The sequence below is a fragment of the Xyrauchen texanus genome, chromosome 8 (assembly GCF_025860055.1).
Source record: "Xyrauchen texanus isolate HMW12.3.18 chromosome 8, RBS_HiC_50CHRs, whole genome shotgun sequence".
Taxonomy (NCBI): Eukaryota; Metazoa; Chordata; class Actinopteri; order Cypriniformes; family Catostomidae; genus Xyrauchen; species Xyrauchen texanus.
This window is the reverse complement of record NC_068283.1, coordinates 21240807-21266443: the sequence shown is the minus strand read 5'-3', so window position 1 is coordinate 21266443 and position 25637 is coordinate 21240807. Positions and strand designations below refer to the sequence as shown.

General features: G+C 38.4%; 1 protein-coding gene and 1 pseudogene across 1 annotated transcript; one reads left to right on the top strand and one right to left on the bottom strand.

Moving 5' to 3' along the window:
* The first annotated feature begins 650 nt into the window (after window positions 1-650).
* Window positions 651-19098, top strand: fmnl1a (formin-like 1a). Its single transcript, XM_052131741.1, has 27 exons — window positions 651-1018; window positions 1426-1735; window positions 4087-4170; window positions 5315-5401; window positions 5608-5681; window positions 5940-6023; window positions 6238-6381; window positions 6648-6759; window positions 6853-6929; window positions 7038-7131; window positions 7587-7661; window positions 7754-7864; window positions 8002-8151; window positions 8268-8369; window positions 8644-8926; window positions 9715-9969; window positions 10066-10190; window positions 10489-10691; window positions 10831-11065; window positions 11166-11234; window positions 11336-11416; window positions 14356-14485; window positions 14701-14864; window positions 14979-15080; window positions 16270-16368; window positions 16488-16593; window positions 17017-19098. Exons 2-27 carry the CDS (start codon window positions 1571-1573, stop codon window positions 17079-17081), a joined length of 3276 nt encoding a protein of 1091 aa, XP_051987701.1. The 5' UTR covers window positions 651-1018; window positions 1426-1570; the 3' UTR covers window positions 17082-19098.
* A 139-nt stretch (window positions 19099-19237) lies between these two features.
* LOC127647479 (SRC kinase signaling inhibitor 1-like) overlaps window positions 19238-25637 on the bottom strand; it is a 168895-nt pseudogene continuing 162495 nt past the window's right edge.

The window sequence follows — 25637 nt, the reverse complement described above, 5'->3', positions numbered from 1 at the left end:
TTATGTAATTAATTATAAATACATCATCGGTTTTTCACATCTGTCTTTTCATGCTTATATGATCATATGGCCGATAAATATGGTGCATCCCTACAGATAATAAATATGGTGGCCGATACATTGGTGCATCCTTTGATACAGATATCATTTTAACAATTTCTTTCTGCTTTGGTACAATAACAAAATAAAAGTGAATTATTTATATTGTCTTTATAACATCACTTAAAAATGTTCTTAATTTTTTCTCTGGTCTTTTTACATAAAAATATATAGTATCCTTTATATTTTAGGAGGGGGTACTTTGTAAAGGTAATTTACATATTTGGGGGTCCTTGGAATCAAAACATTTGAGAACCCATGACCTAACATTGATGATGAAACAAGTTAAAATGAACATGAATTAATTTATTCCACATGGTGGTGCTCTAGTCTAACAAACAGAGAACCAAATTTAATTTTAGGGTCCTCTCCAGAAGAGAATGCGAATGGAGTGCTCTCTTAACATATGCACAATCATTGAACTTCGATTGGTATGGTAATTTGAATCAGTATATATACCAACAGATTATATACATACAAAGTAATAAAGGGTCGTAACATACAGTACACAACCTAAACGTGTTGTTTGACATCTTTCAGGAAAACTCAAGGCCAAAGGATGTTTTCATGCACAAACAATTTAGAATCTATAACTACAAATGAACACACCCAGTTTTCTCTCTGTTTCTCTCTGTCTCTCTCTCTACTGCGAGGTGTTCAGGAAGCTGTGATGCTTCTGCTTTTCGGTGGTTTCCTTCTGCTCACGCTTGCTTCTCATTTCTGTAACACACACTAGAGAGCTCGGACAGGTGCCTTTATGCCAACTTGAAAACATCTGCATTTTCTTTTGAAAGAAACTTCTTTAGCTTTGATCAGAGGACAGGTGTGGACATATAGACATCTTTAGAAAGATGCTCCAACATCTGAGACCCTCACAAGACATGAGCGGAAGACTGCTGGACAAAGACCTGTTACACCGGTAATCAACAAGTTTAACACATTCCCATAGTGTGAGACTGAAGTAGCTAAGCTTTTATTTTTTTAATTTTTTTAAAGTACCTCTATTGTCTATGTTGTGAAAGTATAAAGAGAGGCATTTCTTGTTCCTTTCTTTTAACTATTCAAAGGTGCATTTGGGTTTTATTCTCCATTTTGAAATAGAAGGGTTTTTTTTTTCTGTTTGTGAGTTAATTTGTGATAATTGATAGTCTCATTCTTATTGAGAACTTTTCCCAGTTGCACAATTCTGGAGTGGACAAGATTAAGAGCTTCACCAACTTGTGCTCAGTTGTTTTTAAAACCAGTCAGTCATTTCTGAACACTAAACCTTGCTGTACTAACAGCATTGTCCTAGATGAGAGAGTCCATGTGCTTCCACTTACACAGGATCTGACTGGCTTGAGACCTGTGAACACTTCAGTGGATTTTTACCAGTGGATCGGGGAGCTGTGGACTGGGATTTGACTTTTGGAATTGTCAGTGGTTGCTCCAGACTCAGTTCAGTGTCCTGGAATTCCTAAGGAAAGTTGTGATGGGTAACGCACCTGGTGGGATGGAGCAGGTGGAGGGGCAGGAGGCTAGTAGCTCAACAGGGGGGATTAATTCCACTCCCTCCATTCCAAAAAAGAAAAATGCTCCTCCTAAACTACCCATGCCCCCCGAGGAGGAGCTAGAAGAGCGCTTTAATGTGGTTTTGGTGAGTGCTTTAAATATAGACATATAACAATCCAAACAATACAAACATTCTATTGTGGATATTGCAACACACCATTTAACTCCATAACAGTTAAGCTCCATGTCAGTCATGACACTTCCTGTTCTGATATAAATAAGAGCCACCATGTTAGGAAGTACAGTATATAAACAGTTTGTCAATATTACATACACACAAACAGACTCATATAGTGGCTGTACCAAAAACAAGGAAAATATTTTATTCTCAATGCAGAAACAGTGAGCCCTTTTGCAGAAAAGACTCATATAAAACAAACAAAACAAGAAAACGCATTTGTCATTTAATTATCAGCATTTCAAAACTCACACACTGCCAGCTGAAATATCCAATGTTGCATATGGATATTCCAATTTTGTAACATGGGAAAACACTGCTGACATTCATCTGTTTCAGAATTCTTACAAAGACTGGACAAAACGTAATCCAATAACTGTCACATTAGTTCCACATGGGCTTTTCATTCAGAAACTGGCAGTGGTGGGATGAAAAATTAGGCAATCTCTTAAGAGAAGTCATCAGATAAAAATATGTTTTATGTATTATTATTGACAGCTGACCTTTCATTCGTCTTTCAGTTTAGCGCAAGACACCAGAACTCACAATGACCAATATACAATATTTTTAGACCATGCGTTAATCTTGGTTATTAAAATACAGTTGTTAATAGTTGGTTCATGTTAATTAATAATGTAGTAATAGATATGTATTCATTTTAATTAGAAAAATGTATCAATTATCATGTATTAGTTAAATTAACATTACCCAAGATTAGTGCTGTAAAACATTGCTTATTGTTAGTTCATGTTGTTTACTAATATTAACAATATAACCTTATTGTAAAGTGTCACTGTGTCATTTAATGAATCATTAGTGGAAGATAAGATATCTTTTATTTGTTCCACTTCAGCAACAAATGGCCTTTTGATCCTTTTGAGGTTATTAATTATTATTTTTTTAAATACACAAAATATCATTAGTCAATTTCAAATTGCCATTACTTTGGTCTGTTTCTGCTCAGTTGCAAGAATATGTACTATATGCTTATTAGAATATTAGAAGAAGGCAAATATGCAAAAGCATTGTATATCATTGGATACATAAATAGCCACACTTTTAGGATTTCATAGTCATGAGTTTATAGAGATTTCCACATTAAAGTCCATAAGCCCAGAAATGTGCATTTGGTGCATTATATTAAACAACATCAACACAATTCAGCCTTTACATTATTTACTCTTTCGTTCAGTACCAGTAGACCACAGTGGGCCTCTTTCTGACACCACCCTATACTTCTCACTGTCCCTCCAGTAACTGCCAAGTCTTTCTAAAAGCACTTTCATTTTTGCACACAAGTTTTTAAAGAAAAAAAGAAGACATGCTAGAGCGGAAGCTTCTATCTGCTTCAGGAGGAAACACCCAAGAACGCAAAGTTTCTAGCCTGAACTTTACACACTTTTCCACAAACCTCACCCTCTTAATTTGGTTAACAGATGCAATTAGAGATGTTATGTGAAAATATAAAACATAAAGCATAGGAGGATGGATATTCAATTGTTGCTAAAGCGTATTAAGTCTTTTCAGGAAGTGTCATTGCATCAGACTAATGACTGACACAGCATATGATCTACAAAAACCCTAAAGGGTAAATTAAGAGATGGGATGAGCACAAAGAAGCTGTAAACAATACAAAGTCTAAAGAGGAACAAAAAGTGCTATAGAACACATTTGGTAATTACATGGGTTAATATATCTGATGTCATGCCTCAGTAATAAAGAGTAGGTGTCCTTGGTTCCCTGTTCATGACATGAACTGCAGCCCAAATGTTATATCAGAAACTGTGGAAGAGTTTAAATGACATCTGCAATACACACTTTGATAAAAGTCATACCATACAGTATCTCTTTCTCAAATCTTGGCAGAAGTTGCTAGTTGCGACAGAACCAAAAACATTAGCATCATGTACAGTAATTAATGTCAAACATCTTTTATTCCTGTCATGCGTTGTTTGAACTAAATTCTGGATTACATTCCACTAGCTGAATCGATTTACATTTTTTAACGTCCACATTTAGGTTTAATATGTCTATTGAAATCCAACATTATGTGATGTGTGCATATCTGCCTATAGGAAAAAAATATTTCATTTCTCAAAGCAAATCACACAATGTTTTTCCATATGTTCACATACAAGTTTATTTTCAAAGCCTTAACACTCTGAAATTATTCAAATGCACAGATCTGCTAACATGTTTGTACTGCTTGAGAAGATTTAATCTGATGTCCAGGTCATCCCTCTCTCTCTCTCTTCCAGAGCTCCATGAATCTGCCTCCAGATAAGTTGAAGCTTCTGAGTCAATATGACAATGAGAAGAAATGGGAGCTGGTTTGTGATCAGGTAGGATGTCACAGAGACCAATGCCATATAAAGATGAACTTTAACTTGATATAAATTTAAATAAATACTGTTAAAGGGAATTGAGAGCTTGCCACATCGGACTCTTAGTTTGACTTGTAACATTCCTATTCCTCTAATTTCTTTTTCAATATTAAATGGTCTGATCTTATATAGTGCTTTTTTTGGCTTTTTTTTTTACACTGTGACTCATTCACCCATTCTCACTCACACACCAATTATGGCAGAGCCGTCAAAGGAGCCTTTTACCTTACAGAGCCCCTGTTGTACCCTATGATGCAAATTCTTAAAGAATTGCAAGTGAGGTAATATCAAAACTGTGATGGAAGTGAGAAGGCAACTGAAAAAGACAGAGGGGGAAAACCACTGATATGAGGTCAAACTCTTAAGGTGGTGGTGAAACCATGGTTATACGCACTTCCTGTGTTAATATTTGTGTCTCTATGACAACTACATTATGCAAGCATTGTATCTTTGCTTGCAAAGAATGACATTTGTCTCTAGGTTATATTCCACCTTTAAGGGTATGTGCATAAATACAACCAAGAAACATAAATAAATGCCAATGGAAAGAAATATGCTTTAGCAGCCATATAAACACACATTTTCCATCCCATAAACTGTACATATACAGTATCTGAGGTCTAAATAGAAAATGTAATCTGGCACTAATTAGAAATGGCATAACTAAAAAAGTAATGTTATCTTTTAGATTACACTTTTTAGGTAAACTAATCTGATTACTTTTGGATTACCTGCCTGTTTGGATGAAAATCCTATTTTAAGTGTATTAAGTACCAATTCCCACACTTTATTAAACATTAGTAAACATGAAATTAAACAGCAATTTGATTTAACTCTGTATGTACATAAACAGCGCATTCATAAAGTATTCAGTCCCCATTTTGTTATGTTTTGTTATTTTTTTCACATCAGTCTACACTCCATACCCCATAATTACAAAGCAAAAACCAGATTTAAAGATTAGTTTGCAAATGTTTTAAAAAGAAAAAACATTGTCATAAGTATTCAGACCCTTTGCTAGGACACTTGAAATTTAGCTCAGGTGCATCCCATTTCTCTGTATTATATTTGAGATGTTTCTCTTCCTCCCTCTGTGCATCAGGAGCGATTCCAGGTGAGGAACCCTCCTTCAGCATACCTGACTAAAATCAGGAGCTTCTACCAGGACCAGGGTGGAGTGACACGCAGGGTTAGTACCATTACCCTTTACATCGCTCAATATTTGTTCTATTCCTCACACCTCCATACTCTCTCTCATTTCTGTTTCTACATCATCAGTGCTGACACCCACCTTTACAAAGGGCAGGTGGAAACACAGTTTGAAGTCTTGATGTGAGGTGTTATTTTCTTTTACCCATTCAATGAGCTCATCTCTCTGTGATCCCTTCTCTACAGTTCAAGAAGCGTGTGCAGGAGTCAACTCAAGTCCTGAGAGAGCTGGAGATCTCCCTGAGAACCAATCACATAGGGTTAGTGTGCTTCTTTATAACAACCTTTTTGTATTATTGAAACATTACGTGCTGACATCCAGTATGTCAAGGAAAACTCATTCAAAAGCAACTAGGTTTTTCATCTAAGCCGTTTCACAAGTTGTCTAATAGTGGGCAATATCACTTCTTTTTGTTGTGAATTTCATATTTCCTGATATAACTTATTTTCTCATTTATATTCTTATTTCTTTATAATACATCCTTATCTCTTCTCTCTGTTTTTCTTTCTCACTGTAGGTGGGCTCAGGAGTTTCTGAATGAGGAAAACCAAGGCTTAGATGTCTTGGTGGACTATTTGTCCTACGCTCAGAGTGATGTGCCGTAAGTTTACCCTTTTTATTACTAACATCAACACCATTGCAGTCATGTAATGAGTCATTCTCCATGAAGACCTTATAACTAGCTCCAAGCTTTAAACTCTCAAGAAGTAAGAGGAGTACAGAATTCACTCTTCACATTAACATTATGTCTCTTAACTGCCTGAATAAATTGAAACAAAAATTTAGTTAAAATCCTGTGCTGACATTTTTCCCAGGTTTGAGGTGGAATCGGTGGAAAATGGTGTCTCCGTATCAGACAACAGGAGATTCTCGGAGAGATCGGTGGAGGATCTGGCCAAAAACGTGAACCATTCTCCCACACATGGAGTGTCCAAAGCGGCACGTGCATTCACTGTCAGGTGAGTCTCTATCAACACATTGCACATACATGGCTCGATTGGGACAGAGAAATGACTGGTTCACCCTGCATTTCGCCTACAGATTTATGGTCATGTTTGGCATGTTCTAAATTCACCTTGCATGGCTGCATGCACATGTGCTGCTTCATAAACTGAAATTTTAATCAAACAATGGTACAAGAGGTTCTGCATGTCACTCTTAGGTAGATGGGCATGTTTGTTCCCATTTCCATACTCATCATTTGTTAATTCTGTGTCCATTTCAGAATAACCTCCTTGGCAAATAGCAGGAAAACTCTGAGAAATGCTCGTTTGGCCACCCAGAGGGACGATGTTCACTTGTGCATTATGTGTCTGCGTGCTATCATGAATTATCAGGTATATGAAATGTGGAGCGCACACAAAGACAAAGCTACTCTAAAGGTCATTTAAAGAGAATTCTATGTGACTCAGTTGTTCTTTTTTTAAAAGTATGGCTTCAACTTAGTCATGAATCACCCCAGATGTGTCAATGAAATCACACTTGGTCTCAACAACAAAAACCCCAGGTACAGTAAATGTGCTTTTCTGTGATTTGTGTGTGGGTCTTTTGTGCTTGCGTCAGTGTTTGTGAATTCATAACACACATTGATACACTGTGTATATATATCATGCAGGACTAAAGCTCTTGTGTTAGAGTTGTTGGCAGCAGTGTGTCTAGTGAGATGTGGACATGACATTATCATCTCAGCCTTTGACAACTTTAAAGAGGTAAGACAATTGGCCACACCCCCTTTTAGATGTGAATTAAGACATTATTAAGGTACTTTATGAACCTTTTGTCAAGAGGAGCACTAGCAACTAATGCTAGAGGCTGTAGCATTTAGCCTCCCATGCAGGAGAAGGCGGTTCGAATCCCCCATGGAGCGGGTCAAGCAGGACCGGTTACATAGGGAAGACCCAACAAAATGGTTTGGTCAGGTCTTAGATTCATTCTTGGGCCATTTTAAGACATTTCATAGCACAGCTATGCAAATCTTCTCTTTTACTTCCACTATGACACAAAGACTATAATACTTTCACCATCAGAAATCGTGTGGGCATTAACTGCACAAATCCCCTTAGACACAAATGGAAGTCTATAAATCCTTGCCTAGTTGTAGAATAGGTTTGTGAATAGAGTTTCATGCTAAATATTCACCCGTATGTGTGGCCCCCTTGGTCAGGTGAGTGGAGAGAAGAACCGCTTTGAGAAGCTCATGGAGTGCTTCATGAATGACGACAGCAACATAGACTTCATGGTGAGCTCTGACCCCTCAGCTAAATCATGCTCAGTATCACATATGAATCAGATGACAATAACCCTGCTAATCAACCATTTGTTTTTTCATAGGTGGCTTGTATGCAGTTCATTAACATAGTGGTCCACTCAGTCGAGAACATGAACTTCCGTGTACATCTTCAGTATGAGTTTACACAGCTGGGCCTCGACCAGTATTTAGAAGTGAGTCTTCAACTGTACATTAATTTAAAAAAGCATAATAACCACTATATAACATACATAAATATATCCTAATAATAAAGCAAAATATATCCTTCTATCGTAACATAAAACTGTTTTTTTTATGTGTGTGGCATCAGTCCTTAAAGGAGATGGAAAGTGAGAAGTTACAAGTACAGATCCAGGCATACTTGGATAATGTGTTTGATGTTGGAGCTCTGCTCGAAGATGCAGAGAATAAAGCAGAAGTAATGGAGCATGTAGCGGAACTGCAGGAATGCAATGCCCAGGTCAGAAACACACATGCACTGTACACATAAACAGTTTTGCATGTAATCACCCATGGCACATATACTGTAAAGCATAGCTGAAAGTATTGAAAGTAGGCTGTATTCTTGTGTTACAGCTGAATGCTAGACTACAAGAATATGAAAATGGAGCTGTGGAGAAAATGGTAGAACTGGAGCAACAACTAATGCAGGCCACGAAAGAGTCAGCATTGTTGAAGGTACCACACTAAATTTCCTTCTCATCTTTTCTTTCTCCATGTTCTAGCCCTGGCTGTGTTGCAATTTAGGATTAGGATTGGTTTGCAAACCCATTAGGATTGATTTGTTGTCTGATGTGGTATCAAGAGTTCATTGACACTGTAGTACATCCAAATGCTGCCTTAATATAACACTTTATACCTAAAAGTATGTATTTATTTCCCCATCACATACTTTTTGTTCTTGGAAGTGTGTCTCACTATAAACCTTTATGTGTGTGTGTGTGTGTGGCAGGAGAGCTTGCGAGAGTCCTGCAACCAAGTGAGCACTTTGCAGCATAGAGAACGGGAACGAGAGATTCAGAGAGAGAGAGAAAGAGAGCAGGAGCGTCTGTCTAAACCCTCACAGGTAGAAAGAGATAGAGACAGAGAGAAGGTGAGCGAGAAGGAGTCCAAACTGGAGCTGAAGTTGAAGGAACTAGAGGAGAAGGGTTTAGTCCGGCTGGAACGCACAGCCTCCGGAAGCCTGGACATTGAAGTCATTCCAGTCACCATAGAGAAAATTGTCACTCAAACAGGTACAGTATGAGTACTTGTTCACAAAATCATAATTATATATTTTTCTGTATGTGTTTGAGTAAAATGAACATTTCTTTTTATTCTATAAAGTACTAACCACATTTTTCACAAATTTCAAATAAAATATTGTAATCTAAAGCATTTTTTTTGTGCTGAAAATGACAACTGGACAAAATAACAATGCAGTGTATTCAGACCTTGAATAATGCAAAGAAAACAATTTCATATTCATTAAAAAACAACAACAACAACAACACAATACTAATGTTTTAACTTAGGAAGAGTTCAGAAGTCAATATTTGGTGGAATAACCCTGATTTACAATCACAGCATTCGTGCATCTTGCCATGCTCTCTACGAGTCTTTCACATTGCTGTTGGGTGACTTTATGCTTTATGTTGTCAGTACTTTATAGAATAAAACCAAAATTTTCATTTTACTCAAACACATACCTATAAATAGTAAATCTGTAGAAACTGATCATTTTGCAGAGGTCTCTTAATTTTTTGCACATTATCTATACAAGCTAGGAAAATGTAGCTTTTTTTGTGCATAATACCTGGTAAAGAAGCACCATTTATGATACAAGTTTTGTCAGATTTTACTGATTTTGATCATATTCTTGACCAACCATTTTTGAGACTTCAGTGTTCCTCCATTCAAGTAGATAGGAGCTTGACTGGAAATAGCCTCCTGAGAGCATTCCAAAGATGGCTGACAGTGGACTGACTTGCTATTATGATATCATGTCAGTGCAACATAAAAACTCTGTTTTTAATATTCACAGTGTCAGTGTCAGCACCAGCTCCTCAAGCCCCACCACCTCCAGCAGGAGCAGCAGCACCACCCCCACCTCCGCCCCTACCTGATGCAACAGCACCCCCACCTCCACCACCACCCCCTCCTCTTCCTGGATCTGCAGCTCCTCCTCCTCCCCCTCCCCCTCCACCTCCTGGTGGAGGCCCACCACCACCCCCACCCCCACCCGGCTGTGGGCCACCGCCCCCTCCCGGAGCTCCTCCTGCCCCTGGGGCTGACACAGGTGATGGGACAAAACTTTTACAATTAAAGAGATTATACAGAGACTTGCAGTAAGCTTGGAGGACCTTGTAGTAATGTTCTCGATTCTTTTACACAGACGCAAAGAGCCGTAAGCCAATACAAACAAAGTTCAGAATGCCTCTGTTGAACTGGCAGGCTTTGAAGCCCAATCAGGTGACAGGAACTGTGTTCAGCGAGCTGGATGATGAGCAGGTGTTAGAGGTAAGAGCAATTTAACACATCCATGCATCCATCCATCCATCCATCCAGGGTTGTTTCTAAGCATAGGCGAACTAGGTGGTCGCCTAGGTGCTGGGGTGGGGCCACTTTTACACTAGTTTAACCAGCTTCATAAGAAAGAACATGCTGGTCAAACAGCTTCACCAGCAAGGTTTTTGCTGGTGAAAAGCATGAATATGTTGGTCCCCCAATTAGACCAGCATTGGAATTGCATGCTGGCTAAGCTGGTCTGTATAGCAGGGTTATCTATCTACGTACCTAACATGCATTCTCTTCTCAGGAGCTGAATATGGACCTGTTTGCGGAGCAGTTTAAGACAAAGGCTCAGGGTCCTCCAGCAAATCTTTCTAAGCTCAAGGTGAAGGTGGCTGAGAAGGCCCCCAGTAAGGTGTCTCTGCTGGAGGCGAACAAAGCCAAGAACCTTGCCATCACCCTCCGCAAGGGAGGCATGAGCCCTAATGACATCTGCACTGCTATTGAGAAGTATGTATATCTCCTGATCGTTGACACATTCAGAGCTGTGCAGCTCAAGTTTAGCTGGTAAACAGCAAGCTAAGCTAATAAAACAATCTGAAGCATTATGGAAATGCATGGTTTTCTCATTTGCTTGTTTTTTTTACAGATATGACCAACAGTCTCTGAGTCTAGACTTTCTGGAGCTGCTGGAACGTTTTCTCCCATCGGATTATGAGATGAAGCTACTCCAGAACTATGAGAAGGAAGGGCGCTCACTAGAGGACTTGAGTGAGGAGGACCGTTTCATGAGTCGCTTTGGCAGAATCCCACGCCTTGCTCAGCGAATCAACACCCTAACCTTCATGGGCAACTTCCCTGAGACTGTAAAACGTCTGCAGCCGGTCAGTTCAAATAATGGTTCAGGTGTTCTACAATCCCACAAAAATGAGTTATAAAACTGTTTATTCAAAAACCATCCATTTGTCCAATTTGTTTCTATAGCAATTGGATGCCATCATTGCAGCATCTGTGTCCCTCAAGTCTTCATCTAAGCTGAAAAAGATGTTAGAGGTGAGTTGCCCAGTCATCTGTCCCTCACATTTGGACTCAAAGGTATTAGTGCTGTGCTCCTTCAATGCAGTTAAAGCTCACTTATCAATCTCCTTCTTCAGATCATCCTGGCTTTTGGGAACTACATGAACAGCAGTAAAAAAGGAGCAGCATATGGATTCCGTCTGCAGAGTCTTGACCTGGTGAGTGTGTTTAAGTAACTAGAAAAAATGTCTGTTTTTTGCTTACATAAATAGTTCACCCAAAAATGAAATTCTGTCTTTACTAACTCAAGCTGTTGTAAACATGTATGACTTTCTTTCTTCCATGGAACAAAAAAGAGATGTTAGGTAGAGTGTTAGACTCACTATTCCCTTTCATTGCATCTTTTTTTCTCTCCATGCAATGAAAGTGAATGGTGTCTTGAGCTAACATTCTGCCTAGTATCTACTTTTGTGTTCAACAGAACAAAGAAAGTAATATAGTTATAAATGGGTAAAGTAAATATTGACAGAATTTACTTTTTTAGGGGAACTGTCCCTTTAAGTGTCATATTTTGTTATGTAGGACTTCATGTGCAACACATTACAGATTACAAGAGAATGTTTAGTGCCTTGGGTAGGTGTTACGAATGCAGGAGAAGGCAGACAGTGGTATTGGATCCAAAAGCAGGTTTTATTAACAAACTTGCAAAATAAACAAACACAAGAACAAAAGAACAGTCCACGATGGGAAAAACTTAACTAAACACAAACGAACACACAGCTGGAAGAATGAACACGAAGGGCAGGAAACAAGGGCAAATGCACCACAAGAAGCCAGACATGAACATTCAACAATCGACAGGGAGTGAACAAAAAGCAGGGCTTAAATACACAGGGAGTGATGACTGGATTAGACACAGGTGAGAACAATGAACCAAAATGGCAGTGCTGATGGCAGGTGGATGGTGGGAAATGTAGTTTTAGACAAGGACAGTGAAACACGGGGCGGACAACAAGGAAAACGTGACATGGAGCGTGAACGGTGACGGGTGAAATGGAAAACACGGAGCAGACAAGGAAACATGACATGAACGTGAATAGTGAGACACAGAACACAGGGTAGACAACAGAGGAACGTGACAGTAGGGTTGCACCAGCTGTGCGTAAGGTCTCAATTAAGTTCACGCTACGGGCTTAGTAACTACTAGTTCCTTTGTAACTAAGTCAGTGCTTAATTTGGTTGCACCACCTGTTCTTAAGGCAAGACTTAACTAGTAGGTCGTAAGCTCTCCGTAAAGTAATGCGTGGTCACATAATATGACGTTTACCTATATTGCTCCAATAAACAGCCTTCATATTTGTACACAGAAGTGTTAAAAAGCAGTCAGTGTCAGTTTTATCTCATTAAGGTTGATGTTCAAACCTTGTTTGCTCACGTAACTGTAACAAATGATATTCCATTAAAATACAATACATAATAAAATAATATTTATTTAATGATATACGCTATTTAGCTTATGTAAATAACAATATTCATTAACTGTATCTAAAATGAATAAGGGACAATAAATAAATGCTAATACAACAGGCTGGAAAAATAGACATTTATTAATATTAATCCATCCATCCATCGTCAACCGCTTATCCTGTGTACAGGGTCGCGGGGGGCTGGAGCCTATCCCAGCTAACATTGGGCGAAAGGCGGGGGACACCCCGGACAGGTCGCCAGTCCATCACAGTATTAATATTAATACCTTATAATATTAATATAAATGTTGAAACTTGGCACCGGGCAGCGTACACAGGAAAGTGCTCCATTTGATCGGTTTCATGCTTAAGAAGTACATTTTTTACATAATGTGTTCTCCCGTAAATGTCAACATCATCATATATGTCGAAAGGACTGAAGCCTGCCAACCAAAACATGAGGTCATTGATGTCATTAAAGGAATAGTTCACCCAAAAAATTATATTTGCTGATAATTTACTCTCAGGCCCTCAGGCCATCCAGTTTCTTTCTTCGTCAAAACAGAATTTAAGATTTTTAGGATTTAATTTCAGGCCTCCTCCTTTAAAAAATGCAAGTGAATGAACAACATTTTTTGATGATCCAAAATGCACATTTAGGGTTCAAGAAAATAAGTCGACAAATGGATTATTTTGAGAAAGAAAACAATACTTGAATACTTTTTAACTACAAATGTTCGCTTACGTACATCTCTGTGAGGTGCGCTCATGAGAGTGATGACGTAAACTCGTTGGTAAGGTCACGCATCACGCGGAGGAGGAGTCGGGAAGGTGAGTAAATGATCAGCCAATTTTCATTTTTGGGTGAACTATTCCTTTAAGGAAGTCTGCTTTTTAATTTAATCCGGTACTCCTGGTCGGAGGCTTCCATAAATATTTCATTTATATGTAGGGTTACGTTCTACCTAAGTTTAATGGTGCAATGCTCAAATATTTAGTAGTTTGTAAATTGTGACTTAGAGCCCATTAATGCCACAACTAGGCTAAGTTGTAACATACGTATAGCTGGTGCAACCGACCCCTGATGAAGCTAACTTTGTATTAGTTATGAAAGAAATGGCTAAACTGGTAAAACATTCTATTCTGAAGTCACATAAGGTATTGGCAGAGGGCTTTGATGTAGACATCATTGGGCTCTTGAGGTTTTTAATAGAAATATGGGTCCTATGGGTTTTGAAAAGAAATAGGGACTGACTCTAAGCTTTGCTTGTTGAGTGATTATTAATGTGTTTTACATAAATACCCTGTTTGGTCTTGCACTTCTAGCACTACGTCTGCATCTATATGCTTACCAGGATATCAATAAGTATATGACATGTTCCTGGTTCAACACCCTTGTTTAACCTGGAACTGCCTTCCTCCCAACCAATCAGATTTTAGGACTGGGTTTAGGGGTTAGAGTAAGGCTTAAGACTGGGGTTGGGACTTCAACAATTCTCTTGAACCAATAATTTCCCTCTCATTTTAAGAATAGTTAATGGAATAGGGTTGGGATTAGGGATAGAGTTAAGAGACCATTTTTTTTTTAAAGGCCAAAATCACTATGACCATATCTACCTCTACATCTGCCTTTTGTGGCCACAGTAGAATTTACAAGTGTCCTCAATCTCTCACTTTCTTGTGTTTTTCAGCTGTTGGATACAAAGTCCACAGACCGCTCCCAGACTTTGCTGCACTTTATTGCGACTATGTTGCAGGAGAAATATCCAGAGCTTACTTCTTTCCACACTGAACTCCACTTTGTAGACAAGGCTGGTCTGGGTATGACATGCATAGAGTATACATTACAATTAACTCCAACTACATACATACTGATGTTAGTAATATATTTATTGTAAAACACAAAAAATAAATATATAGATGAATATGTATAGCTATATAATAAAATATATATACAATAAAGTAAACATAGTTAACAAATATACATTTTCAATTTAGTCTCCTCTTTCTCCTTTCTCACTCCATCGCTCTCTCAGTCTCTTTGGACAGTGTGCTGCAGGATGTGAGATCTCTGGAGAGAGGGATGGAAGGGACCAAGAAGGAATTCCTGGTGCAGAATGACAATCCAGCACTGAAAGAGTTTGTTAAAGCTAACAGTGACATACTAGATTCAATTGTTAAAGATGGCAAGACAGCACAGGTGAGAACACAGGAGTGTGCATTCACACAAATGGGTTAAAACACCAATAAATTTGCATGGCTGGTAATTATTTATTCTAATAGTCTTGCTGTTATTTTCTTTTCTGCAAACAAGGAGGCATACATTTCTGTAGTGGAGTACTTTGGAGAAAACTCCAAAACAACACAGCCTTCCATGTTCTTTCCACTCTTTGTCAGGTTCATCAAAGCTTATAAGGTGAAAGATATAGTAACATTTACATACAGTACACCTCTACACTGCTTATTCATATCAAGATGTACACATTTTGGTACATGCTTATTGAAATTGTTTGAAGTATAAGAATAGAACATTAAAGGATTATTTTACCCCAAAAGGACAATTCTAACATAATTTACTCACCCTCATGCCATCCCAGATGTGTATGACTTTCTGTCTTCTTCAGAACACAAATGAAGATTTTTAGAAGAATATTTCAGCTCTGTAGGTCAATACAATGCAAGTGACTGGATGCCAAATTTCTGAAGCTCCAAAAATACATAAAAGCAGCATAAAAGTAAACTGTCAGAATTCATTAATATTTTCTGAAGCAAATCGCTAGGTTTGTGTAAGAAATGGATCATTATTTATAACTTTTTTACAAATAATTCACGAGGGCCGAGGTCAAGCACGTTGGCAAGTTAACACGAGAAGTGACATGTGAAATATGGAAAAAATTGAAGTGCAGTGTTGTTTACAACAGAGGAACATAGAGAGTCATACATAAATGCCTCATTCGGCTGGTTTGAATATGTCAGCTGCAGTGCCATCTTGGAATGGTGAACAAAGAGAACAGTTTGAATGCAAGTGAGTGAACGAATGAAGGAGATGCCTCAGACCGACCTCCTGGCTCAGACTGCTGCGTAAACTGCTTTTGTGGAAACAGTAGTGTGGTCTATAGAAACGGCTATAATAAGGTATCTACAGATGAGAGGCAGTTTGAACTCCCCCTACTCAACGTACAAACCTCAAGCTGGCCGGGGTGAACATTTTTATTAAATATAAATTTTTATATATTGATCTATTTCTTACACACACCAAGCGTTTCACTTCAGAGGACATTAATAAAACCACTGGAATACTATGGATTATTTTTATGAAGACTATATGTACCTTTTGAAGCTTAAAAAGCATTTTATGGACCTTCAGAGCTGAAATATTCTTCTAAAAATCTTAATTTGTGTTCTGCTGAAGAAAGACAATCGTACACACCTTGTATGGCATGAGGGTGAGTAAATTATGAGAGAATTATAATTTTTGGGTGAAATGTTCCTTTAAATTGGCATGTTAAAGAAACTGAGTTCTATACAAAGAGCAATGATAATGAGAGATATACTGTTTGATTATTAATTACTGTGATGATCTATATTTGTCTGTCACACAACAGCAAGCAGAACATGATAATGAACTGAGGAAGAAACAGGAGAGTGCAGCAGAAGAAAAGACAGCCCCCTCGCCAAAGAAGAAAGATAGCTCTCCTCAAAAGGTGAGAAAAATCACTGAAATGTATTTTTATTTGTCCTGCATGACTATATAAATTACATTATGAATGGAACAGCACAACTGAAGTGAAACCTCTGAAATTCTTTGCTTTTCTCTGGTCAGGGACCAATGATGCCCAAAATGCCTCAGATGGACATGATCGCAGAACTGAAGAAGAGACAAGTGAAGCCCCAAGTCACAGACGGAGCCATTGATGGCATCATTACAGGTAAAGTCCCTTAAATGTGGTATTGGTTGCCAAGATGATAATTATTAAAGCGCAAAATAGGTAAAAAGCATATTCATGTTATTCTAAACTAGATTGCAGCTACTTGTTAAAGTTTAAACTGACAAGGTAGATTTTCCACCTATTTAATGTTTATCCAGATAATTTTTACCCAAAAATATTATGCAAATGATGCATTAGGCTGTTCCGTTGTTGAATTCAAGACAACATTAAATGCTGGAGTTTTTTTACGACCTACTAGTCAATTGAGTCATATTGTATTCCTGAAATCAGATCAAAGACAACATGTACTATAATTTTCTGTTAGTGCCAGGAAATCATTCAGGCTTCATAAAAAAAATTATATAAAAAAAAGAATCTGAATGATATAACCCTTAACTTGTGCATGTGTATGTGTGTTGTCAGATTTGAGAAATTCACCTTACAGAAGAGCTGATGGACGGAGATCAGCTCCACGACAAGACAACTGAGTTGTCCAGTCCACTGCACAGCCCTGTACATACATACATACAGTACATTCAGAAAGTATTCAGACCTTTGTTTCATCTACCTGTGGCAAATTAAATTGATTGGACATGATTTGGAAATGCACACACCTGCCTATATAAGGTCTCACAGCTGAAAATGCATATCAGAGTAAAAACAAAGCCATGAGGTCAAAGGAACTGCCTGCAGAGCTCAGAGACAGGATTGTGTTGAGGCACAGATCTGGGGAATGCTACAAAATATTTAGGCGGCATTGAAGGTTCCCAAGAGCACAAAGGCCTCCATAATTCTTAAATGGAAGAAGCATGGAACAACAATGACTCTTTTTAGAGCTGGCCACCCGGCCAAACTGAGTAATCGGTGGAGAAGGGCCTTGGTAAGAGAGGTGACTACCCGATGACCACTCTGGTTGAGATCATGTGTGGAGATGGGAGAAACTTGCAGAAGGACAACCAGCACTGCAACACTCCACCAATCTGGACTTTACGGCAGAGTGGCCAGATGGAAGCCTCTCCTCAATGCAAGACACATGAAAGCTCACTTGGAATTAGCAAAAAAGCACCTTAAGGACTCTCAGACTGTAAGAAACAAGATTCTCTGGTCTGATGAAATGAAGATTTTAACTGTTTGGTCTCAATTCCAAATGTCATGTCTGGAAGAAACCAGGCACAGCTCATCATCTGTGCAATACCATCCCAACGGTGAAGCATGGTGGTGGTAGCATCATGCTGTGGGGATGTTTTTCAGCAGCAGGGACTGGGGGACTGGCCAAGGTTGAAGGTAAGCTGAACGCAGCAAAATACAGAAATATCCTTAATGAAAACCTGGTCCAGAGTGCTCAGGACCTCAGACTGGGCCAAAGTTTCACCTTCCAAAAGGACAATGACCTTAAGCACACAGCCAAGACAACACAAGAGTGGCTTAGAGACACTCTTTGGTCCTTGAGTAGCCCAGCCAGAGCCAGGACTTGAACCCAATCGAACATCTCTGGAGAGACCTGAAAATGGCTGTCCACCAACGGTCCCAATCCAACCTGACAGAGCTTGAGAGGATCTGCAGAGAAGAATGGCAGAAAATCTCCAAATCAAGGTGTGGAAAGCTTGTCGCATAATGCCCAAAAATACTTGAGGCTGTAATCGCTGTCAAAGGTGCTTCAATCAAGTACTGAGTTAAGGGTCTGAATACTTCAGTCAATGTGATATTTCAGTTTTTTATTTTTAATAAATTGGCAAAGTTATCAATAATCTGGTTTTTGCTTTGTTATTATGGGGTAAGGAGTGTATAGATTGATGTGAAAAATAAATAAATAATTTAAAGCATTTCAGCATAAGGCTGCAACATAACAAAATGTGAAAAATAAAGTAAGGGGTCTGAATATTTTCTGAATGCACTGTATATCCTCTTTACTCTTTATATATTATACATAAAGAAAAACTCAATGCACAGCACCAGCAAACTCATTTACACATACATACAACCACATTGACAGATATGCAACAGCAGGTGCACAAACACAAAAGAGTCACACTAACAAACACCCATCACACATGCTTACATATGCTTAAATGTGTTTAACCTTTGGACAGTCTGTTAAAACCATCCTGTGGAAATTGTACATAAGGCATACCATTTTTTACCATCACATTAGATTATAAATATGCAAACAACTCTATTGGATTCCATGAACCTCAATTACTATTACTTTGTTTTTGCTGTGTGTTTATATTGCTAATGAAATTGTTAAAATATAATAGTAAATTAGTTTCTTTCTTTCTTTGTGTTTTAATGATAAAAAAGTATGAAAATTGTACAGAAATGACACGTTTTTGATATATTTTGTGCCCTGAAACTAAAGATGACACCATGGAACTTGTGTTGTAGAAGAGAGCTGTACTTTATTAGACACACAACCACAGCAAGTATGTACAAAAGGTCTCAGCTCTCAATGTTTTCTCACAGGAAAAAAATTATAATAATAAAGTCACATTTCTCACAAAGTTATCATGGCATTCACGCTGATAAATAAATTTATTTTTCTTCTGTTTCTATAGGTGTTTATATTTCTATGTCTTATTTGTATATAGAGCTATTCTCAGTTGGTATATTACTCTACTCTAGAGATGGGAGGGTCACAGCATGGGTAAAAGGGCTCGCACCATTACTGGTGTGTTGATGGTTAGAGCGGAGTTCTATCTGCTCAGTAATACACACTCAGAGCTTGCCAATCAAGTCTGGTTACCACACCACAAATTACAGTAAGACTGGACATGCCTGAGCCACAAAGATATCAGACATATAAAAGCCACTTTTTCCTACTTAAACTCTACAGCTGTGAACGTCTTAAATCAGTGCATTTGACCACAATATCTTTCCGTTGACTCTTAAAAAACATGTATATAACTTTGTTTTTAAAATCATCTGCACCGTGCAATAGTTTTTAGAATGTACATGCATTGCTATAATTGTTTTTTAGTATTTTTAACATTTTAATATATACCTTATAACTCCATCTTTTAAATAAATAAAAAAAATTCTGGACATAATTTTTTGTAGGACTCTAATAATAACGGCTTATATTTACATGTTAAAGTCTTATAATTTATGTTTTTATTTTCTCTTGTATTGTTTATATAGCCTATATTTGTTTTTTAGTTCTATGATGCCAAAATTCACACCCACAAATTCATGTATAAAAATCTCACATAAGGGACTAAAGAGCTCTGGTAAAATACATAATACGTTAAACAGTTTTTCTAGAAATTAACGAAAAATGTGCTTTCTTCAAAGGACTCTCAGTGTGCCGCTTCTTTGCCTTATAAACCAGACATAACTAGCCAATAGCAGAAACAGCCAGCTCCTCTTCGTATTTATTTGTCTTTTTGGTAAAACTCAGAAGTCCCAAAACCCGCAACTCAAAATTAGCATTTCTGAGTGTAAAATAAACATTAAAGGTGCGATTTGATTTACCAAGGCATTTGTGCATTGCCTCAATTTGAACGAGTACTTGTTTGTCAGTAGTGTCTTCATGAAGAACTAACGTTAGCAATGCAGCAGCGGTATTACTCGCTTCCACTAGAGGGCAGCCGAGGGACGTGCCTTCAAACTGCCAACATTTTCATTACCTTCAGAGACTTCTCTATTCCCACCAAAACAACAAATGAACAACAGCATGTAAATTACATTCTGTGGTCACAGTAGAGATTTAGAGCTTCATAAACACTAGCACAGGATCATAAATAACCTGATTTCACATAAATTCACCCAGTTACCTCGAATATCAGAATCATTTGACTGGATAGAGGCCTTTTTTGGGTTAACCCAACACTTTACACTCAAAGTAAAACAACTCATAAAAAATTATAAATAACAAAACTATTAATCTGTTCTTGGTTAAGATGCTGCTATAAATTACAAATCAACTGGGCTGTACAGATTAATATTTTCAACTCAATATACAAAACACTTAAATAAAAAGAATTTTCTAGTATGCTATACATATTACAAAAACGAAAATATGCAATATATAAAGAAATCTCAATATATATAAAATCGTCAAAAAAAATAAATTAAAATTAAATAAAAAAATACAAATGCAAAAATTGCATCATACATTTTTGACCATCCATGTTGAGTGAAAAATACAGTTTATGCCTAACATTAATGAGCTGATATCTTACCATTCTGTTCTGAGAGCAAGATCCTTCTTAACAATTTTTTATTTTAACACCTTCCTACTCACCCACACAGCCTCAGAAGAGTCAATGATTTTAAACACATCTCTTCTTAGCTCTTATTTACTTTACTTCGAGGATGCAGTGTACCTTGACAGGAGGTGCTGTATTTTCTTAGTTTCTCCATACGAGCATCAAAACCAATTCTGATTTCTGAGAAACCTTAGCCATGATGGTAACGGTTTGATCATTTATACTGTATGAATTGCTAAATTTGTCTCATTTGTTATTTTTACAACAGTGGTTTTGGGTTCTTAAATAAGCAATAGAGCTGTAAATATAAAGCTGGCTGGAAACTTTACAGTTGTCCAGTGTATTTGAGCCTTGTATTTTTAGGGAATTAGCAATAGTGTATGGGTGCTTTGTATTCATCACAAAGTCTACAACACAGAAGCAACCCCAAGCCATAAACATCAAACAAAGTTGTGTAACCAAATCCACATTTTAAAAACAATGAATGAGTGTACAGAGTTTTAAACGAGTAACACAGTCATGCTTCATATGAAAGCATTGCCTTTCTCTTTCACTAAGATACGGTAACACATTCAAACAACACCATAGTCAAGCAATGACATTAAGACTTGGTGCCTTAAATTAAGAAGATTTCATGCGTGTAACAGCTGAAGCTCGACCTTTCTACATCCAGCTAGGCCACCCACGTAAATCATTGAGCATTCCTGGCATGAATTTCTGGCCGATTTGTCCCAAAGACACAGAGTTACACATCTAATCTCTCCTCTGGCCATATACTCTCAACATCGACCCAGTGCTTAAGCCATTATTTTAAACCCTGCACCATGAGCAATCAATTTCATGCATTTGTTTTGTCAAAGCTGGAAAAATCTACCCTCTCTCCCTATTCATCTTATTCTGTTCCGATCTCTCACACCTTTTCAAATTTAAATTCTCTGGGCGTATAAGAAAATAGTCAGGTTGTGGCACTGACAGATCCAAAACATAGGAATACCACTGTGAGAAAAAAATTACTGTGTGTGTGGTTGTTTATATATGTCATAGGGGCTTGAATGAGAAAAGAAGAAGAGTGGGCCTAAACAGAGCCTCATTGTCAACAAACTCTATCCTACAGATATTCTCAGTATCATGACTGTGCTGATGTGCAGAGGGAAAACGCATAAACTTTATGAATCTTCTTTTTCTTTTTCTTTTTTTTTTGTCAAATCAGGTTTCTCAGACTATGATTTTGTCCTGTGTCATATGGGTTTGGCTAAACTTTGCACAGATTCAGGGACAACAGAGCATGCAATTTGCATTTACTTAAAAAAAAAAGGGTTGGCATACTTACTATATTTTCCTTTGTAGTGTGGAGAACAATGAAACAACATGTGCATATGTGCTTGTAACTGTTGCCATATTCATCTATTCATATTCATCTGGTCACTAGTTTTTATACAAGTATTCTTTTGTCACTTCCAGACTTCTAAACTAGCCACCATTGGTCAGACAGCTTTATCAGAAAAAACATGCTAAACTGCATGGCTATGCTTGTCCACCAGCTACACCAGCACCAAACCAGCATAAACCAGCTTGGACCAGTGTGAAGATTCATGCTTGTTTAAGCTAAATTATTAGCCACATTTGGATCCACATTATGGGTAATCACAAGTACCTAATTATGCAGTTCAAAATAACAGAGGTTGAACTTTTGTTGCCTACTGGAAATTATTCTAAATCTGAGAATCTGTAGTTTTGATAGCACTGTATGCGGCTCATTAGTTGAGAGGATGAGTTGGAATGTTCTACTGCACAGATGTCTTCCACTCAGTGGATCACTTCCATTGGCTCTGTCATCATGCCTTTATATCCCCTTCATGGTGAACCTAACCATCTGTTTGTGCATTTTAAATCTGACTTAATTTCCTCAATCAGAGAGTCCCAGAGTTTGTGTTTGTACAGTTTGTGCAGAAATGTTCATGATTGTCAGATCATTGTACTTTTTCATTCAAACACATTATCAGGATCTTGGAATCCTCTCTATTCTGAAAAACCTGCTGCGCTTTTTGAATGACCTACCTGCAACTAGAAAGTAGCCTAAATATCTATAAAAAGCCTTTAGGAAAACTGTGACTCTTAAGAACTTAAGAGCAATAGCCTCAATACCAACCCATAATATGCTCAGGTAATTAAGAAGTAAGAAGCCGTCCACTTTCCCACAATTCCTCTGTTGCCATGACAACTTATAAGGTATGATATGTTATAATGGTAGTATGAAGACCTATTTGAGAGTTAATGATAACAAGAATGGATTCTTAGGCAGTGTATGTGTATTGAGCAACTTAATAACTCAATAACCTGTATCCACATGTGATTTTGCTGTTCAAAAATGTTACTGTAATATTAGCACCAATTTCAGTTAGGCTCCTTAAGTAGTACAACTGTTATCCAGAACACCTACACCAGAACAAGTGATACTGCTTTCCATTAAGGTTTTTTAAACATTCTATTTGTTGATATAGATATATGAGCAATAAAAACTCTGAACAAACACCGACTACTACAGTACTCACTTCTCGATTATTGCAACTCTACTTGGTTTAATATAGTCTTACCGTCTTGATTTTACTCTTGATGGACATCTACTGATCTCCAACATGTGAGATTTGGCAAAAAATTAGGGTTTAGGAAAAGAGTCCTTCCCCAGGCCTCCTGTGGGTGTTGTGATACTGGCTGTATGGTGGAGCTGGAAACAAGCTGGTGGTGAGTGTCCAAGCCCATCTGTTGGCTCTCTGTTTGAGGATCTGCCTGATCTGCAGGGTGGGTAAGGTTAAAAGTGTAGATCTGCTCACAAACCGAAGAAAATTAAACCTCGGATGCAGAATGGTAAATAAGATTGTTTACTGCCTTCGTGCACTACGTCACAGTTATCCATATGGCATCTTGGAGAGGATGTCCAGGTGTTGAGTGAACAAAATGCTACAAAAACTAAATCTATTTTTTTTTCTTTTGACCAAGTGTTTAAATGAAATGTTCTTTCTCTTATTTTCTTCTCTCTTGAAGTTATCCTCTTAGTACTTGTTCTCCCTGCATCCTTTAAATACGTAGCATTTTCAACCATGTCTTCTTTTCTCTCCTTACTCACTGGGGATCACTGGCTTGGGTTCAGTCTTGTTCTGCTCCTTTTCAAACTCCAGGCTGCGGATAGTGGATGGTTTCAGGGCTAGTGAGGATAGACTGAGGGAGGTGAGAGCAGATGGAGAGGAAGAGGAAGTGGGTGAGGTGGGGAGCTGGGGGAGCGGCCATTGGAGATGTGGAGAGGAAGGGTGGCAGAATTGATGCTCTGCTCTCGTAGTAAACGATGGTGTCTGAAGGTGGAGGAGAGGAGCAGGGCCTCGGCCGAGAGGCTGGATGCAGAGAGGCTAGCAAGCAGTGCTTTGGCCTGGTTGGAGGAAGCAGTCAGGGAGGAAAGTGCATCCTCCTGTGGGTACTTGCGCAGCCTGGAGGGCAGTTGGCCGGAGAAGCTGGCGGCTCTGGTGCTTGCGAGGAGTGACTCGGTTGCTCTGGCTCTGCTGATGTTCAGACTCAGAGCCTGCAGGCCAGATGGTAAGGATTGGGGGAAACATTTTGGGGAAAAAGGACAGGAGAGTGGGCAGAAAAGAAAAAGAATAAAGACATTGAAATTTATGGAGGTGTTTAAGGTTTTGCTTGTCTTTGTTGTCTATGGTTTGTCTTCCCACACTTACTCTCAAAAACATAGACCTAAGGAATGAATGACACTCCAGTGAATACTGGTGACTGGATGAGGTTAGAGGCTATTTAATTCCCTTAACGTATAAAGGACCAGAGTAGGGGGGACAAGGGGAACCAGTAAACTATTGTGGGCTTTAGTCAGGAGATACTGATGAAGATGTGGTGAAGACGGAGGAGGAGGTGGACAAGCCTTGGTCAGGTCAGGTCGGTTCGGGTTGCTCACTGCTGCTCACTGGGTCGTGGGTCAGACGTGAATGGTTGCCACGGAGACACAGGGGGACAGAGAGGTGAGCGCATCGGGCCGACCAACAATGGCAGGTAACACGCAGGCAGGTAATGGTGAAGAAGAGGAAGAGGAAATGCAAAAGGAAGGGTAGGAGGGGGAGAAAGGGTTGGAAGGATGAAGACAGGAGACAAACACAGGACAACGTTATTCAGGTTAGGATCATTCATGTGTGATGAATGATAGCCAGGTACAGAACTCTATAGCTGTGTTACAAAACCATGTGAGTTGCCTCGCTGTCTACTGCCTACACAGACAGCTGCCTTATAAGGGGCTTGGCACAGTGAAAGCATATTTGCATCTGTCTGTGATGCTTTCCCATTGTTTTTCTATGCAAATATGCACTAGACGGAAGTCTTTGTCAGCGATGTCTCGCTGTTCTTTCATCATCTCGCGCAGGAGAGCCATATTGTTTTAGACGCAATGTCAGGTTAAAAATACCAGCAACTTTTAAAAGCATTCACACTTGCATTCTGATATATTTGTTGCACTGCACCTAACTTTGCAAGGTCTGAATGGACCCTAAGGCAGCATCCGAACCATCATGGAACCTAATCAATAAGTGACTAATCTGGAAAACTATAGTCAGGCAACCACTCTATTCAACACAATTGATTTCACAATTGATTTAAAATGTTTAGCCTACATATTAAAAGTAGGCTAAACAGTACACAAATATTAGGTAAAATAGTATTTCTTTTTACCCTAAACTATTTGTATCTATACTTATCATTACTTAATGTAATATAAGTCTCTCACTCTCAAATCTTGGATTTATTTTTCATGTCGGAATGCATTCTGGGATTGCCTTCTACACAAAG

What these genes read in the sequence shown, in the direction of transcription:
- fmnl1a (XM_052131741.1), top strand. Translation starts at nt 1,571, where the DNA reads ATGGGTAACGCACCTGGTGGGATGGAGCAGGTGGAGGGGCAGGAGGCT. An exon ending in TGCAGGAATGCAATGCCCAG is followed by an intron (nt 8,152 to 8,267) that starts GTCAGAAACACA and finishes CTTGTGTTACAG; the next exon opens with CTGAATGCTAGACTACAAGA. An exon ending in CTGTAAAACGTCTGCAGCCG is followed by an intron (nt 11,066 to 11,165) that starts GTCAGTTCAAAT and finishes TTGTTTCTATAG; the next exon opens with CAATTGGATGCCATCATTGC.